General features: G+C 32.4%; 2 protein-coding genes across 8 annotated transcripts in view; one reads left to right on the forward strand and one right to left on the reverse strand.

Moving 5' to 3' along the window:
* The window catches only part of LOC110995703 (protein cab-1), a 30,051-nt gene extending 26,592 nt beyond the window's left edge, over window positions 1–3,459 (forward strand). For all 3 annotated transcript variants that reach the window (XM_022262994.2, XM_022263002.2, XM_022263010.2), the window contains one exon: window positions 255–3,459. In XM_022262994.2, the coding sequence (XP_022118686.2) occupies window positions 255–353 (99 nt within the window). In that variant the 3' untranslated portion in view covers window positions 354–3,459. The remainder of the gene's footprint in view (window positions 1–254) is intronic.
* Window positions 3,460–7,247: 3,788 nt separating this feature from the next.
* LOC110995526 (G-protein coupled receptor 52) lies at window positions 7,248–15,397 on the reverse strand. Of its 5 annotated transcripts, none has more exons than XM_022262748.2 (4): window positions 15,244–15,397; window positions 10,647–10,824; window positions 10,119–10,363; window positions 7,248–9,251 (listed from the first exon to the last, which is right to left on the reverse strand). In XM_022262748.2, exons 1-4 carry the CDS (start codon window positions 15,247–15,249, stop codon window positions 8,655–8,657), a joined length of 1,026 nt encoding a protein of 341 aa, XP_022118440.1. In that variant the 5' UTR covers window positions 15,250–15,397; the 3' UTR covers window positions 7,248–8,654. The 5 variants fall into 5 exon arrangements, with proteins under 5 accessions (XP_022118440.1, XP_022118426.1, XP_045490215.1 ...); XM_022262734.2 differs by having other exon boundaries at window positions 10,107–10,363; window positions 15,244–15,395; XM_045634259.1 differs by having other exon boundaries at window positions 10,107–10,363; window positions 15,298–15,391.
* Window positions 15,398–18,859: the final 3,462 nt, after the last annotated feature.

Raw genomic sequence — 18,859 nt, forward strand, 5'->3', positions numbered from 1 at the left:
AACAACATCTTCTCAACCAGTCTGGATGACAGATGATCTATGCTAAAACAGAATATATAATTAAGGAAATGTATCAGTTATCTAGAAATTACTGTGAAGTGTCATCACACATGTCAAAAGGAAAAGCTTGGCTGACACAGGGAATCCTAGTGGTAAAAAGAGAGTGCAGAGAATGCTAGCCTCAGTGCATTTCTTTTTTTTACTAAAATATCCTATTTATTGTATATAGTAAAATTTTATCTTTTTTATTTCAGACCGGCAATATGGAAGTTAAAAATCCTCTGTTCAGCGATGACCCAACTCCTGCTACACCTGGCAAGTGTGATGTGGTCCAACCACAGCCTAAGGAATAAACATGCTGGCTGGAAATAAATATGAATTCTTCTATTCGCAAACCGCTGCCACGTAATGGTAAACATTTGAATTCTAAATGGCTATGATCTGTGCTATACGATTATATTTTAAGGCATAACTATCTATGTTGCATGACAAAGTATCTCTTTCTCATCGTGTCTACCTTTGATTACTATGTACCATCTATGTCTACGTTAAAAACGTAATTCTTGCATTGCGTTTTTATAATTATATGTCTACCCTATAAGAAGAGCTATATGTCAAACATTCCTTTATAATCTATGTTTGGTGTTAGAGATAAGAAAAGCTTCGTGTACTAATTAGTGTGACGAAAGAATTTATAAAAAAATATTTTAAAATTTACCTTTAGGCTAAGTTAGCTCAAAATTACAAAAAAAAATATATAAATTTCTTTCAATTATTATAATAGCTATAAATATTGATGTTAATTTACTAAAGATTTACCTACTACTCGAGTTCCAGAGTCAATTAAACTGTCAAGAAGTGTAATTACTGGTTAGTTGTTAACGTATTTGTTAAATTACTTTGTTTTGTAGGGGAAATGAATAATCTATTTATTCAACAAGAATTTCTTTTATTATTCACATGAGATAAAGATAAAAAAAATATAGACAAAGCTCATCACCAAAACTTTGATAGCATCGCGTTGTGACGACATCCGAAAAGGAAATACAAAGATTGCATTGTAGAATTGTTTGTATAACTACATATGTAAATATTCTTTTACCAATTTGATAGATAAGGGATTTCAAGTAAAAGATCCGAACTCTCAACTAACTTTGTAGATCCCAACAACTTTTATATGTATAATAATCTACATATCCATAGCACAAATTCTATCCTTATTGAGATGTCATATATTATATCAGTGTTATGAAAAATCATATTTTATGCATATTATAGTGTTATCGTAGAATTTAAGATAAATGTACCCTATCATAGATTATAAGTGAGGAGCTTCACGCCCTCATGCAAGATATAGATTTGTTTATTTAGTTTTTTATAAGTTTTCAACTGATCTCAACAGTCTTTTTAAAAGGTTGTTAGTTTAATTATTTCCATTCCACGATAGTCACACATATATCAAATGCGCACTATAGACGCAACTTGGACGTGGAACCCCCTCATCATCGCATTATGACATTATTCACCACGTAACCAAACCACCACCATATAACCGAAATATTTTAACTTTACATACATATTTATTTTGTGTTATTATTAAAAAATAATTGTGTAGTATTTACAATATTCTTAATCTTTAAATCTTTATAATAATAATGAAAATATATAATTATTATAAATTCAAAATTATTAAACAGGAAATTAAAACAAAAGTTTGGTCCCGTGGCATTGTTATTTAACGCTGGCAACATTTCCTCGCTGTATTCCGATAGTTATTCCTCGAGCGAGGAACGCACCAGCTCTGGGGTCAGCGGTACTATCTACAAGGCCCTAACTTAAATCTTTATTTAGTGCATGTGCTCTTGAAATTTACGGCCCTCACGGGAACTAAATCGAAGTTGGAAGAATGACTCTTAGATTTGAGCCGTTTCTTTATTTCCACCTGCTCGGCGGACGCCTCAGCTTTTTTGCTTGTCCGATGGAAGAGTGACGTCACGTGTCCACATAAGTAACATCCCATTCCAAAACCCGTCTCATCCTCCAAAGGGTAACGTCATTTCTTCTGGCCGCTTGCCATCGCCTCAAAGATCCCTGTTGACTCCAAAATTACTGAAACATTGACGGAGGCAATAGAGCGCAGTATGAGCACGGAGTAACGGAAAACGATCTGCACTCTTTTGGCAATGGAGGCCATGGTGTCCAAGGCGGCTTAATTCAAAGCCACATACATGGCAACTAATGGGGATTACATGTCGGCACTCCTAAGCGGAGGCTAAGGGCAATGCGAAGTGATTCAGGGGCCAGTGTTTGGTGAAGGATAAACATTAAGCCAAAGATCGTCTTCCCTGGACCCCACTGCCAGCAATCTTGCGCAGTCTGTTTTCGAAGTGTGTGTGTGAAAAACTTTTGGAATTTAGATATACACTTTTGTTCAATTTATTAATTATATTTTTTGAGAAAAGAAGGCTGACCATAACGAGGGACGCACACCGTTAAGATCTCCATCATTACTTTTTTTATTGGTCTTTCCGAAATATTTTATAGGCCGAAAGTAAAAAAGTTTTTAATTTTTGAATTTAGTATATTAGTATTTAGTATAATTGGACTGTACAATTTACATGCAAGAAACAATAAGGAAAAGTCAGTAGAGTTCCCATGAGTGTGTACTGTTTTCTGTAATGCGAAGTGTAATGTATGAATCCAACAAAGAACCGATGGACACCCCGTTTAACAGATGAAAATGTTTTTTTTTTTTCGAAAATAAAGTTTGAATTTTAGTGATGCGGATCTATCTGTGTTGTTATTAATGGAAAGTTATGAATGTTTAAAAGTACCTTTGTCTGTTTTAAGCCCCAGATTGTACTAAAACATTTTCAACAAAGTGTGGGTCAAGATATCCATACGTACACTCCACGTTTATGAAAAATACTAAATAAATACACGTGAAATAGTACAGCAAAAATAAACATCTACAATAATAAATATACAAAGAAACTATGAAACGCAAAGTAAACAGCAAAAGTGGGAACATAAGCAGGAGCACAATCACAAATTAAAAAGCGAAGAGAAAACAGAGTTCAGGTTTAGAATGCTGCAAATCTCGTCTGGCCACAATTAATTTGTGTGTTTCTCAGATTTTGCACACCTCTTTTTTTTTCTATTTTCCTGTTTTTTGAAAAAGAATATTTTATTTGTTTATTTCCACGCATTACATTTCAATATTTGCTATATAAAATGTTCATTTTTTAACTGTAACATTTTGGCTAACTATCGAAGAAGCATGTTCTTTTTAAAGTAATATCTTCATGTTTATTTCCACGCATTACATTTCATTATTTTCTATATAAAATGTTCATTTTTTAACTGTAACATTTTGGCTAACTATTGAAGAAGCATGTTCTATTTAGGTTGAAAATATCATTTCGATATTGATTGCGCCGCCTCGCAAAATTCATTACCATTTATAGCCCAGTCATATTAGGGCTTTCACCTCGGAATGAAAGATAATAAGCTGCAAATTGGTATGAACCTTTGTTTTGTCATTCTAAATGTTGTCTCAAAAGTCACAATCGTTATCGTGTCCGCGTCTCAAGATATTCAAGGTCAAAGGTCACAAAAATCGGTTTTTCGCGAATATCTGGCTTCCTATCGGTTAAATGAGATTTGCATTTATTATAAAAGTTGTAGGCTATAAAATTCCCTACAACTTTTGTTTAAACTTTTTTTTCATATGACCAACCGTTTTGAAGGTAGAGCGCGAAGTGCACATCGTACAGTCATATACGGCCTTATGCAAGGTCAAGCGTGAGTTATGGTTATCAGTACGTTATAAAGTCAATTATTTACTTGGAAATTATAATTATTAAACAATGCCTATTATTTATGTACTAACTATTAATTATTTATATTTAATTAAAGTAAGTAACTTGATTATTTATATATAATTATTCATATTTAACTATTTAAGTATAAAATATTATTAATTCTGGATTATATATTTTAGTTTTATTTTAAGTTAAAATGATAGTAAGAGTATATATTTTACACATATTTTTATTTATTATTAAATACGGCATAATATACATTTATCAAAATGTGAGTTCAAATATCAAAAGTATCTTTGTTGATTTTAATTGTAATGAAATTGGAAATGGAAGCTAATTATCTTCTTCTTCTTCGTCTTCTTCTTCTTCTTGTCGCTCAAAAATGTTCGATTCATTGTCATCATCCTCATTATCTGTCATGTTCATCTCCAAACCTTCCAGAATATCGGGATCATATGTATTTTCTTCATCGGGATTACTTGGATACAGTGAAGCGTTGAGGCAAGCTTGTCCGTTGCACAGGCCGCAAGCTAAAGAACATTGTAGCCCTGATTTTGTGCATCCACAGCGGGAACCACAACCATTTTTGCAATTGCAAAATATTACGTTTAGTAGTTCGGCTGGTGCTGGAGGTAATAACGTTCGTATGGGCTCCAGGATTTCATTTTCAAGCATCCAGCCCCATTCTTGAGGGTAAGTCCTTCCCTAACCACGTTTGAATCTGGTAGTAGACACGTTTTATGCGTTGATGAGCTGCTACACTTGTTGGTGGAAGTGTTGACAGTTGTACAGGTTTATGACTGTACGATGTGCACTTCGCGCTCTACCTTCAAAACGGTTGGTCGTATGAAAAAAAAGTTTAAACAAAAGTTGTAGGGAATTTTATAGCCTACAACTTTTATAATAAATGCAAATCTCATTCAACCGATAGGAAGCCAGATATTCGCGAAAAACCGATTTTTGTGACCTTTGACCTTGAATATCTTAAGACGCGGACACGATAACGATTGTGACTTTTGAGACAATATTTAGAATGACAAAACAAAGGTTCATACCAATTTGCAGCTTATTATCTTTCATTCCGAGGTTGACCCCTTTTCTTACCTAATATGACTGGGCTATTATTAAATGAACGTGATTTACATTCCATCGTACAACTTACAAGCTTATAAAGCAATTCACTTTCCATTTCTATAATCGCTTCCCTGTAGGTAATTTAATAGTTTATAGTATAATTTGTTTTAAGACTTTTATTAAGCTTGCAATTTATTGTGAGTTTGTCGAATATGTTAGTATTAAATATTACCAAGACAAGACATATGTTTTGTATGTAAGATTCTAGCATTCTATATGAATTTGCTTATTATTTAAGACGTTATAACCATTATTATTATATAATATGAATGTTTAGCGTAGACAAATGAGACTTTAAAGGGCCTACAGTGTTTACTATTATATATTTGTTTTGTCAGGATTATCATTTTTCTAAATTTATTTTATTAACACAGCAAAATAGAAGTTTAGGTATTTCTTGTGTTTCTATGCCGAGGAATATTCCATTGAAATTGGAAAAACCTTATCTTTGTTTTTTTTTGGAAATTGTGTTTTGGCTTTGTGAAACAATTTCATTGCCTGCCGTTATTATAAATGAGATTCTATGTAGGCCCTGCCGAAGCCTGGTTGCTTTTATATATTTTCCCATCTGTAAGGGGTCATTACTATATATATGCTATTGTTATACAAACGTATAAACGCCTATAATATGCTTTAACTGTCCCTGGAGCTGTGTTCTGTCTTATCCAACTGTTGTAAACGTATCAAACAACTATATACTGTAGAGGTATAATATTACTATGTTAATGGATGTTTTATATTGACGTAAGGTTAATTGTAATTTTCACAGGTTAAACCTGATCAAATTATTTTTCGATGTTTAATATTCAATGAAAGTTTCAATATTCGAAAATATGTATAATATAATTTAATTTACATTCCTAAATATTTTAAATATAAAGCTACTCATATATGGAAGCTTTAAAAAAACCTAGAGCACAATTTATCCCTGTTCTAAAATTGTATAATTATATATTGTATTGTGGCCGAAGGAGTCGAACTTAAAGTTCAAGTAAGTTATTTAACTTTCAATTACATTAACTAAATCTAAAAAAAACCCTATTATAAAGGTGAATTCAGAGTAACCTAATTATTAGTAAAATAGCAACGCTGAGACATTTTTTTTGTAATTTTATTTAAGTAAAATCTATGTCTATCTTAAAATTGTTGTGTTGTACTCGCTTCTGTGTTACTTGTGTAATGTCTGTACAATATCTCTTAATTATAAGCCCGTCTGAGATGGATACTATCTAGGGTGTATGCAGCGATATATAACATCTATTAAGTAAAAACGTCATCATAAAATATTTCAATGAATCGTATAAAATGCAGCCTAAGTCGAAGAAGCTATGATAATTCCGGGGAGGTGAACTCCTTATAAAAACTTTCCACCAAGAAGTAATTCCCATTATCTTGGAAATAAGCCACCTGATTTTGCCATTAATTGATTTGTCTCAATTTAACCTACTGGTTACTCGTAATACAGCATATAATACTACTGTTTTAAAGTTAATATTTTTACTGGGTTTTAAACGAATTACGAGGTTTTGGTTTATCATGTTTCTGAAATCACCGCTGATTAGATTGAGACTTGTTATTATTCCTTTGGCCTGCTTTGAATTAGTCCATGGTTAGAAATAGCACTTATTGACAGGAACGATGACGTCATGATAGGCCTCCGACAACGATATAAATGTTGTGAAAACAAAAAAATTGATGCATGTAATGAGATATATTTACAGACGCATTAAGATTATTATTGCACGCCGCAAATGTAGGAATAAAGTATAGTTATAGTGTATTGAACCAATATGTGTATTATATGTTTCTGCAATTAATATTCGTTTTATTTTAATTATTTAAGATACTACAAATATAGTCCTGTCGCCAAAGTGATTATTTTGCTCGCTTGCCGTTTGGCTACTTGCCGCATCTTCGCAACGGCTCTCTGTAAATGCATATTGAAACATTATAAAGCTCCTTTATTTAATAATCAGTAAATACATATGGCAAAGACTACAATCACTTTCAGAGTTGCCTAACACATGAATTATTGTCATATAGATTGATTTTATAGTAATGTTAAAAATTGCCTATAAATAGAGTTGAGGATTATAAGTCAAAGTAAATAAGTATAATATGCGATGGTGGGTTCAGATCCGGTTTCCTTTCTATAAGCGCAATTAGTGTTTGAATGTAAGGTGAAGGAATATCGTGAGGAAACCGGGAGGCCATGGAACCTAAGATCTAACTAAAATAAAATTAAAACAGTTTCTTTCAAATTACCTTGTTTATTATAAATGAAGCCTATTATAATTCTTATAATATTCATATGACTTTATTTTTAGCGATTCATAAGTATCTAGTAACAGTTTAATGTACAAAAATCACAACTATAAATTATACAGTCTTCAGAAGATTACCTTTTATAAGTTTCTGGAATCATATTTACTCAAATGTTCACATAAATAAAAAAATAAATCAACCTTTTACATTTTTTTTACTTTGAGATCCCAGCTTCATGGGATATTGAATATTTTTAATATTATAGTATGACGTTATTAATACTGAACAGATGAAATCATAATACGATAAAACTCATACGGGTCTGATTGTAACTACTTTAGACTTTTGAAATTAACACAACACTGAAATAGTCTATAAAGTGGTAAAACAGTATGTAGTACAATATACCATCCTTTTTTATAAATTTAAATAGCTGAATATTTTGTCACACGTCTGTGTAAACTAATTGAGGACTACAGATATGAATTGCTTTGAAATGCTTTGCTAAATACATACATAATTTTTTTCTAAGAATTTTAACGGTAATCGACTTTAGACTAATTGAATATAATTTGAATAACTGCTGTCTTAACGCACATGTTATGTAGTCCAATTGTACAGAATGGAGGTGTAAACGGATTTATAAAAAAGTGTGAATGCAATGGGTGGTAGTGGTAATTTTATAAAGAAAATTACTGCTTCTATAATATGTATAATAAATCTACGTAGTTGTTTTCTTCCATTGCTAGTAACAAGAGACGTAGAATGTGTATAATATTAACTGTAGCACATGTGTCATGAAAATAAACTGTAGAAATAAGACGGCAGTTTCTAATCTGCCTAGAACCGGCTGTATACTGATAAATAATTAGAATATATTTGAACTATTATTATATTTACATTTTGGGCATTTGAGTACGATCATATATCGGTCAATCTTAATACAAACTTAAATATTTCTAATATCAATCACTGTATCAGAACATGGGCAGTATAACTGTTTTAAATACACCTTCCACTATCGTTTTCGGTTAATGTTTAATAAATGTTACGACGAGTAGCTGACTATTCCTATATAAAACTCTAGTACATAAATAATTGTACCGCATCCAAGGGGTAAGTACATACTCTATAATTATCACAACTATACCTTCAAACGTACTACTATAATTGAAAAAACATATTTCACCACATACACATTGTCGTGTTAAAGGCGGAGACAAACAACATATGATATGATCAAAATATTAGGTTACAAAATTAATTATTATTGTCAATAAATTGATAAAATTCAATCGTATATAAGATCGTCTGATGAAACCTAACCAGGCAATCCTAGCCTACTCAACAGCCGACTGGTCGCACCTGAGCGACCTAATATTGCTTATAGCACTTCTCAGTCCTCATCACTACACAACACTCCATTAATTCCTAATCATCGTTGTCCAGTCCTACTAGCTCAGCCTGCAATCGACCTTTCGACCGGCAGCAGGCTGTGAGACATAAGATTCGTAACGCCAAACGAAACTGAGGGCTGAGGGAAACGAGGATTATGACCTTCCAAAAAGAGTTAAGTATTCCAACCCATACCATACCGAAGTGTAACATGGGCATCTTTAATTCTTGATCCGTGAAATACTCGTACAGCCTGATACCAGTGTATGGGGCCCAACTCAACCAGAACGTGGTGACCATTACAAAACTCATCCAATGGCTGGGATTAGCTAAATTCTCTGCCAAAGCGGTCGCGTACTCCTTGTCGTGTATGGGTACTCCGCTGTTAAGCTTTCTCTTCATGGCAAATATATACCAATAGTTATGGACGATTGATATGACGCTAGGCCCTAGTATAAGCATGGCTAAAGTTGCCGTGTAAGCATAAGTAGTTCCCCAGTCCAGCATGCAAATCAGAGTTTCACTGTCGAAACTTGCATCCTTTTTGTAACCGAGAAGAGGAGGGCAGCACAGCATAGCCGCTGAGATCCACGTAAACACCATCCAGCACTGACTTCTTGTGCGCGTTTGAACCTAGGTAAGGTATGCAGAATTATTCACAGATAGAACATAAAGTCGAACCTGTAGCCGTCCGTGTTGACCGCGAGTGCCAATTCGTACGATTAATTAATTTTACTAATTGAAAACAATATTAAAATAAAGAATTTACTATATTACATGGTATATACTTTAATTTGATATTTAATTTAATATCTTAAGACACCAATTAAATATGTTAGTATTGAAATACATATTTTTTAAGAAATTTAGAACGTTTTATATGGACGGCTGTTAATCAGCGGCACGTAGACAGTAAATTAATGGTAATAATAGAATTGAAAACTTTGAAATAAGGATAGATAGTTTGCGAAATCTAGAAGTTACAACTAGCGCAAAGATTTGAAAATATGGAATCCATTATAATAAGGCGGATTAAGATATAATATAATACATGCATCTACTTATAATCTAGAAACACACTATATTTTTATCTAAGTATAATGGTTATGAGTATATAACAGGGATATAGTTGATGTTGAAAATAGCAAAGGACAAACTTTTACTGACCGAGAAAATTTAGCGTGTTTCAAATCCAAAGGCATTCTGGCTCTTGTGACATGTTGGCAAGATGAACTCTAACTATGAGAAATCAAAACCCATGCTCCACCGACGTACTCATTGGAATGTTCTCCTCAGAATGCAAACGCATGCAAATGGAAATAACCACGGACAACGCAAATAGGGTATCAAAGGAGACCGACCTCAGGCATCTAAATGAAGCTTCTACGTTAATTGCGAACTAGCACACACCGAGCTTACTCATCCGATACGTCATTAGAACCAGATCACCGATAGTGAGGAAAGAGTAATAAAGAAAATGATATATACCGTCAGACTAACCGTCTCATAACGGAGCGGTTTCCTAACGGCGAGGTAACGATCGACCGAGATCCACATGAAGGTGTAAACTGAGATGGACCAGAGAGTGACCTCAAGGTAGCCGACGAGCCGACACATCAGATCCCCGAACATCCAGCGACCGGTGATGGCCGGGTATATGGAGAGGGGCACCACGAAGACACCGCACAGAAGGTCCGCCACCGCCAGGGACAGCAAGTAGTAGTTTATCACCTCGTTCGATAGACCTGAAGTCATTGAAAATTCAGATTAATCCTCCTATCGATTACTCAATTCATTAAAACTGTATTATGACATTTTACGTTACGTAGTCGTAAGAATTTAATGTATAATATTTTTCAGCTGGTATCGAAAGCAGAATTGTGATAGCAAATATCTATACCGTTTTTCTATCGACTATTGTTAGTAAATAACTGTACCACACAAAAATATAACTGACAAGTTATATTTTTATTAAGTTATTTTAATTATCAGAAATCTGTAGATAGTAATCATACGACGAAGACTCACCTTTGAAATTAAGGAAGGCAATTATGATAAGTAAGTTGGATATGATGATAGCTACTCCGATCACCGCAATGATGCCGGCTTGTGTTAGCGACTCAAAGGTCGCAAAGGGATTGTCAGCCATACTGACTTCTCCAATTATTATAGGACCGCGACTCACTGCTCGACTAGGCATGGTTCCCTGCGTACAAATATTTCTTATTATATTTAAATCAATTGTACTTATATATAATTTCATTTCATTTTTCATCTTGTAGTATAAGGATATAAATTTTATATAAATTAGAATTATAAGAATTGGTAAGCTTTATTTAATTTCATAAATAAAACAAAATGTAATAACAAACTGGTGATAGAGAACAAATCTTTGTTTTTAATTTTTTTATTATTAATTAACTTATTATATTTTTATTATGGAGAAAATTTATTAAAACTTGTTCATAGATTTACCGATGTCAATATTAATGGCACGGCGGGGATGAAATCTAAACCTATACGAATAATATTTAAAAAAATTGCCTACAAGGCAAATCCAAGCTCGGCTCATAGCACAGTTATATATATGATGTTACTGGTGCTACCAGCTTTCTCACTACGGCTCGAATTTCACATAATGGTGAAGCATCGTAGAATTAACACATTTTTTCGAAAAACGGGGTCTCTCAGGAACAAGCCCAACAACGCCCTTGACTTGCGAACTGGTTGTAAATGAAAATTTACAACTAATTTAATTTGTTTTTCTTGACGTTCATAAGTGTATATTTTTACCTATATGAATAAAGATATTTTGATTTGATTTGACTTGAAACGAATCTTATAATGAGCATCTGAAAGCACGTGGCCTGAAAATATCTCATTGAAACCATAACATCCTTACTAGCCTCTATAATGTTCCAGGAATTGAGAAGCTCTTTATTTTAAGTGAAAATACACGTTTGAGGGTTAGTTCTTTAAAGCTGAAGACCACTCAATATAATACTAAATCCCTATAGAACTTTCTTCCAAACCGAGTAGGGACCGACTGGAAGTGAAATTAGTGCATCCCCTTTAAACTCTTTTAAAAATAGATTGGATTGTTTCTTGGATCTCCAAATACACACACCTCAGCTTATTAAGCTGTTAGTGTTGTTATGGGTTTATAACATTAACAATAAAACAAATTGGCACATATTACGACATATTTATAAAAGGATAATGATTAACATAAACTAATCTTATAACTAAAATTAACCTAAATAAATAAAATGTGGGCGCCAGAAGGATTTTTGGCTTATCCTACCAAACCTATTATGTGGCTATGTTTACCACATAAACAAATAGTTAATTTATTATTCAATAAATGAACATCTAATTTAAGGGCATTTCCCAAAGCTAAAAAACCTCCTCCCACAATATGAATACATAAAGATTCCGGTGATGTAATTTTGAGCGGAATTGTAAATTTATTGGTACAACAAGTAAATTGGTAATAGAAAAATAAAAGCAGTCTGAAATGTCCTATCTCGTGTAACTAAATCTATAAATTTGTAATTTTAAAATATCTTTTCTATCCTTACTCGAGTAGAGTTTATATTTATATACTCTTTGGCATCGCGTATTGAAAGGGAAAGTTACTGAAATACCTGGAATTACGTTCATAACAAAGTTGTAGCACAAAAGTCATCTATACGAGGCCATTTTCTATTGTTATTCAAACTTCTAAGTGAAATTAAAATATAACATAAACTTTATTTATTATATTAAAGAGTTTATGTTATATTTTGATAATTAACTAATTAATTAATTAACTTTTTTGATAACTGGGCTCAGAGAAATGGCACCATAGGGTTTTGTTGGGCGAATAGATTTATTTCATCTATTGCAATATATATATCATTGATAATATAATATAATAACTATACCATATAAAAAGTTGAAACCATACATATGATATTGAACGTACATATACCGTTTTCATAGTTAATTAAGTTGTATCAGTTTAGGCTTCACCCCATGGAACGAGACTCGCTTACGTCATAGCTATATCCAACTGCGCAGGTTCCTTGAAATAGTAGACTGACCGAGGTCAAACAGAGAGAAAACTGCCGAAGTTTAGAAAGGAAAAATTTTAATCGGAATAAAAAATTACTAGCATGTTGTACTTTTGTCTATGTTTAACAAAAGTCAAGGTTTTTATTGAAGGAGGAAGAAGACAGGTGCAATTTTGTGGTGCAGGTGAATGTGCTCCATTAAATTTTATTTTAGCTCATCGAAGACAGTACAGTTTTTTGTAGTTAAATGTGGTTTACAGTGGATGAACACCACTTTTTATCTTCTTTTGTGACCTCATGTGACCTAAATGCGAGCCTCGATTTTTAAGGAGACATGATGAGACATCTTACACTATGAAAAGAAAGATGTACCAACTTAAATGAATAAAGACTAACTTAAAAGAATAAAGACTTATTATTATTATTATTATTATTATTATTATTATTATTATTATTATTATTATTATTATTATTATTATTATTATTATTATTATTATTATTATTATTATTATTATTATGATAAACAAGGCTTAGACTTAATACAGTATGAAATCACAATCTAGATTTACTGTATACTCAATATTTACCTGCACGAAATACCCATTAGAGCATTACAAAATTTAAGACATTAACTACTGAACTATTAGACTAAGCACACCTCTCATCAACTAGTGACTCAATTAGAATAAATTAAGGTAACCCACTTCTGACTGAATTGTTTCCGCAATCTCGTCAATAAGTAATCTTTAAAATGTTAATAAATTAAAGGTAAAGAACTTCGAGAAACTAATCGACATTCAAAAACTGAACTTAAAAGCTTTTTTATGTATGCATATAAAACCTAAAAAAATTAAAAGTACAGAAACGTCAAGCTGTAAATGATTTTTTACAGGTAAGATATCGCTAAAATTAGTAATTACCTAGTATCCATATTTCCCTTATGTTTTCACTAACACAACCACGGCTCACAATTTTTTTTTTATAAATGAAGATTATTTCAAGTATTCTGTTTGAAAGCGAAACGCGAAATGCCGTTGCGGTTAAGGACAGTATGTGTCTAATACATTAAGCTCACAGTTTACGAACTAGGTTAGTGTAATAAGGGGGTGTTGGGAAAAAAATAGGGTGGTTTATGTAAGGGATATTTTGTTAGACAGCATTTCTAATGCTATACCTGTATATGAAATAAAAGTAAATTATTTTATGAGAATTAGCAGTTTTCCCGTATACGTTGAAACTCATAAAAAGTCCTACAAATTGGTGCTTGTTAAAGATATTATATGTTTTAGGTGTGCACGTGTGCGGCTACCTTGTTAAGGAGTGTTTATGAAATTGAACATATTCAGTAGCTAATATTAATTGCGCGCGGGACGAACGACCGGCGTTTGTCGCACACTGTACACTGTACGCACACTGTCGCCACAGAAACTTGTGGTTTAATAAACCCCTACAATGTAATAAAATTTTTATGTTTGTCTGTTTTGTTAAAAAATTATAATTAACGCTTTTATCCACTTTGTGATGTTACGAATTAATTCAATTTACTTCATTTTAAATTAATGAATACACAAGCTTTAAGAAATACATGAAATTAATGCAAAATTTTAGAATATGTAGATTGACATTCGTAACATCGTTAGGTCCCGTAGATTGTAAAATTACTACAGACTGTTAGTCTGTGGTCTTACTTAGGAGTCAAGGTTATACAATAGCTCGGTGCTACCTAACGGGCGGTCGAAGGTCGGCCAGCGCAGAATCAATACATAAAGTGATTCGCACCTTCTTCTGTCACGTTGTTTTGAATACACACGCACAAATACCGCCATGTGGTGATTCTCATGTAGATTCGAATTGCTCAGCGCATGACATGGGCTTTGAATCCCTATGACAGTCATCACTTTCAACACAGAAGAAAACTGACCCAGTTAATAGGAACACAATTTTCTTGTGGATAAGCTTTTCATATTTAAAAAGTTTAACTATCGACATCGCTTTTGCGAATAATAAATTAATATTGTGGTTTTTGAGTTAATATCTGAATTACTTAAATGAACCAACTAATAAACAAACTCCTGTTATCGAAACAAATACTCGGCGTGACGATGACTAGGAATTACATCATGCAAACTAATTGTTATTCAAAATCAGTCATACATTATAATTAGTTCCGCTATTTATTATTTATAAATATCGTTTTACTTTTGTTTCACATTCGAATCACTATTTTATTTAATCGATCAACTATTGCTCAAATTTACCAAAAGCCTTATTTGAAAAATCTCTATGTGAACATACCTTTACTTTACAAGATACTTCATTTTACTCTCTGTAAACTCTCAAAGAAATTGCTATACAATCTATTTATTCTGTGGCAAGTTCTTATTTTTCATTCATTTTTGAACCACAGACGACGTCACGAAAGATTTGTATGTTTAACGCAAATCAATACCCATCATTAACCAATACAGCAAACTGAGACAAATAAAGAAAGATTTATATACGTCAGGTTCGCGTAAAGAACATTAAATAAAAAAACTACATAGAACAGAATAAAAACTCTTACAACTTACAAACATATATTTACAACACACGAATACGTATATTTAACTCTAGCGTACACTCACTGACGTCGGCCGTGGTTTGGCGCGAAGAAGTAGGCTTTTCGGGTCGAGCGTCTTTGCTCATGAGCCTCTTTCCCACAACTGTACCCGCGCGGCAATGCGGTCCCGCGCGCGCATCTACCCCACCTATTTCAAAGATCGATTCACTTATTTTTTATCACTTAAATCTCGTCAATTAGGTCACTAAACCGATTATCCTTATCGCCTTGACATTGACGACAAAATGGTTAACATAAGATGTTTTTTTCTTCAAACTTAACAAATGAAGTGGGACAAATTAGATAGAATGTAAACATAAAACGTAGCAAATGGCGTGTCGCTCTACGACAGCGCTACGAAATCTGAACACCTTGAGAACTCTTGCCAAAGTCTATTCTCCACAAAAACCATTATTCTTTACCATTTATTACCATTTATTCTTACCTTTCTAATAAAGGTCAAGCATACGTTAATAATAAAACTATTACTTAGTCATACTTATTTATTGAACACAAGAGCACAGTGTTACACCCTTAAAGCATAGAAACACCAATTCAGTATCAAAAAGGTCAACAAATATTTAAAAAATATTCTAAAGCGCTCATTTTAAGCTCTTAGAAATGAAAGTGTAAAATATATGTGAGGATTCGATTCGTTTGAAAGCGATGCATGTTTTAATTATGATTGTTCGAGAACTTTAGGTATTTAGATTTCATGATTTTAAACAAGCATATTTATACTTATATAATAAGGACATCTTTACTTATAACTAGTTCGATAATACAGTACAAATACAATGAACAAATTGAACTGGGAATCACTTCAGAATAATATAGCTATGTAGTACAGACACATTTAAAAATATAATTATATCTAAAAAACACTGTATAGGTTGAGCAAAACAGGGTACCAAATCAATATCAAGAGACGATTAAAATTTAGTTGGTAAAGTTTTTATAGACAATATTTTAGTTAGATTTAAAACCCAAACAAATGAAGACGGATGTATAAATAATTTTAAAACATTTTATTAACAATACCCAAATTACAACCTTGTTCCCAAAGACTTACAAATATAATACAAAAATACATCAGACTCTCGGGATATATTGAACTTTAATACAGTAAATATGGAGTTTAAAACTAAAGTGATAGACTAGGGATGGTAAATTTATTTTAAAAGGTACAGCACGAAACTTTTTGCAATTGCATCATGTTTAGTGGGGTTAGTAGGTAGAAGAATTATGTGGTAATGTGCATGTCTCTTTCAACTGATAATAAATACAACAAATGAAACGCTTCCACTAGTATACTAGCACTAATAATAATAGTACACTCACATTAATAAGACATATTAGATACTGCTACGACAGTATAAATAGGTTTTGGCGTATTGAGGTTACATAAATGTGATTAAACTTGCAAATAACATGACTATAATTTGTACATACAGTAATAAATTAAAAACCGTTTGGACAGAGAATCGTCTGATTAAAACTATAAAGAAGACAATACATGTTTTGCATTTAAATAAAATCTTCAAAGCCATGCACAAAGTCGTCCATTAACTTGTTTGTAGTATTAGATTAATAATTAATTAGGCATTAAGGCATAAAGATTTCAATTAGGTCTAAGGTGCACTTATTTTAATCTTGACTTAACTTTTAATTTAAAACATGACAGTTGAAGCTGCAGCCAACGAATGCATTAAAGCAGGAACTTAATTATAAGTGTAATGGGTGTCTTAATAATTTAAGATTAAACCCCGAGCTCACAATCCACTTAAAGCCACTTATGCCCATTCATAATTTGTGTGATTGTAATCAAATCAACTACCGTTATCGCTATTAAAAATATTGTACTTTGTGAAAAACTTCTATCAACATATTGTTAAAATAAATGTATTGTAATACCTATTTGAGGTTTTAGTGTTTCATACTAAAATAAATATCGTATTAAAAACTGATACTGCACTCTTATAAGTAATTAGTGAAAAGCCACATTTTCACTGTAAGCTTATTTAATAATAGTACGTGCGAAATTGTAAATACTTTTTACATTGAAGATATGTAAATACACTTACAATCTAATATTATTGCTTTTACGATTTTGAAAGTAATCTGAAATATGGACGTGAAAACACAACCACACAGCATTAACAGCAAAACAACTTAATCCTCAGTTAAGTAATTTTGTATTTTAATTACGTCACTAAAATCAAGTTTTTTTATTAGTTCACAGTCTAGCATGGCAGGCTACTTGAGAATATATGATTTTTTTTGTTATTGAAACATATACAACTCGCAACAACCACTCCTGTTACTTCTCATATTTGAAGACAAACAATATTATATTCGAATTATAAGAAACCTTTAATGTCCGATGAATAATTCTACAAATTCTAAAATGGCATATCTGGATGATTAAAATTTATTAACTACGTTAATTACCTAAGTAGGTATGTTATGTAGTGAAACACGTCACCCTGTTTTTACTACATATAGCATTTCCCGACCTATCCTAAGATTAAGCCGTCGCTACGACTATTGAAATGCAGAGGGCCGCATTATTATAACGAAAGCAAAAAATATATATACCTAAGTATTTTAATAGTACTTAGGTATAGATTTTACTTGTTTTCATTTCATATAGAGATTATAATATGGAAACAAGTAAATATAATATTTGTACCCGACACACGCTGTAATTTTTAGGTCTAACATGCTCGTATTTTCTTTGTTTTTTTACGGTTACCCGCTAGACCACTACCAAACTACAAATAAAACAGCTTTCCGTAATAAGTTTCCGGGTACTTTACAAAGAGCTGAGAGGTCAATGTAGCAATTAATTTGCTCTAAGCTTTCAGGTCCGTAGCGACAAAGCCCTAAATTGAAGCTATGTTTGCGCGGGTCAATGTGTCATATTAGGTCACCTATGTCACACGAAACTAGGTTACTGAACCAATTCGACAATATATAGGCTAGACTTGACTAAAGTCGTCTCTGTGACGCTTTTGGCTTCTAATTTAGTTTGCCCTACTGACGTATTTTGACATAAAAGTAACTCAATAAATTTGCATGATTCATCCGATGGTTGGCGTGCGTTGGGTTCAGAAGACCTAGCGTCGATACGGGCGATCAATTATTTAAAAAGTAATAAGTAAGCTGTGTTCTACCCCACTTAATTATTTAGATATTAGTAACTATGTGTATATACACCTGTACATAACCCGTATATGCTAAAAAGCTAATTTTGTGTTATTACTGTTATTTAACTCTCCCTAACTGTATATTTCTATTTACGAATAAAGAATCTTCGATACATGTTCAGGCAATTGTGACTAATTCACATAGGTACATGCTAAAAATGATTTTACTTACAGGCACTTTTTTTAGTTTATTCTTGCAGAAAGGAGATTATCGGTCGATTGAGGATCATATTGTAGCAAAGATTGAGTTGAACGACTTAAATCCGGGATACGCCCATAAATTCAAAGATCGAGCCTTGTTCTTTATTAAAGAAGGGATTTGGTACGGTAACTTAAAGTTTACATGCATTCTTACATACGAAGTTATAATAACTAAAT

Source organism: Pieris rapae, chromosome Z, assembly GCF_905147795.1.
Source record: "Pieris rapae chromosome Z, ilPieRapa1.1, whole genome shotgun sequence".
Lineage (NCBI taxonomy): Eukaryota > Metazoa > Arthropoda > Insecta > Lepidoptera > Pieridae > Pieris > Pieris rapae.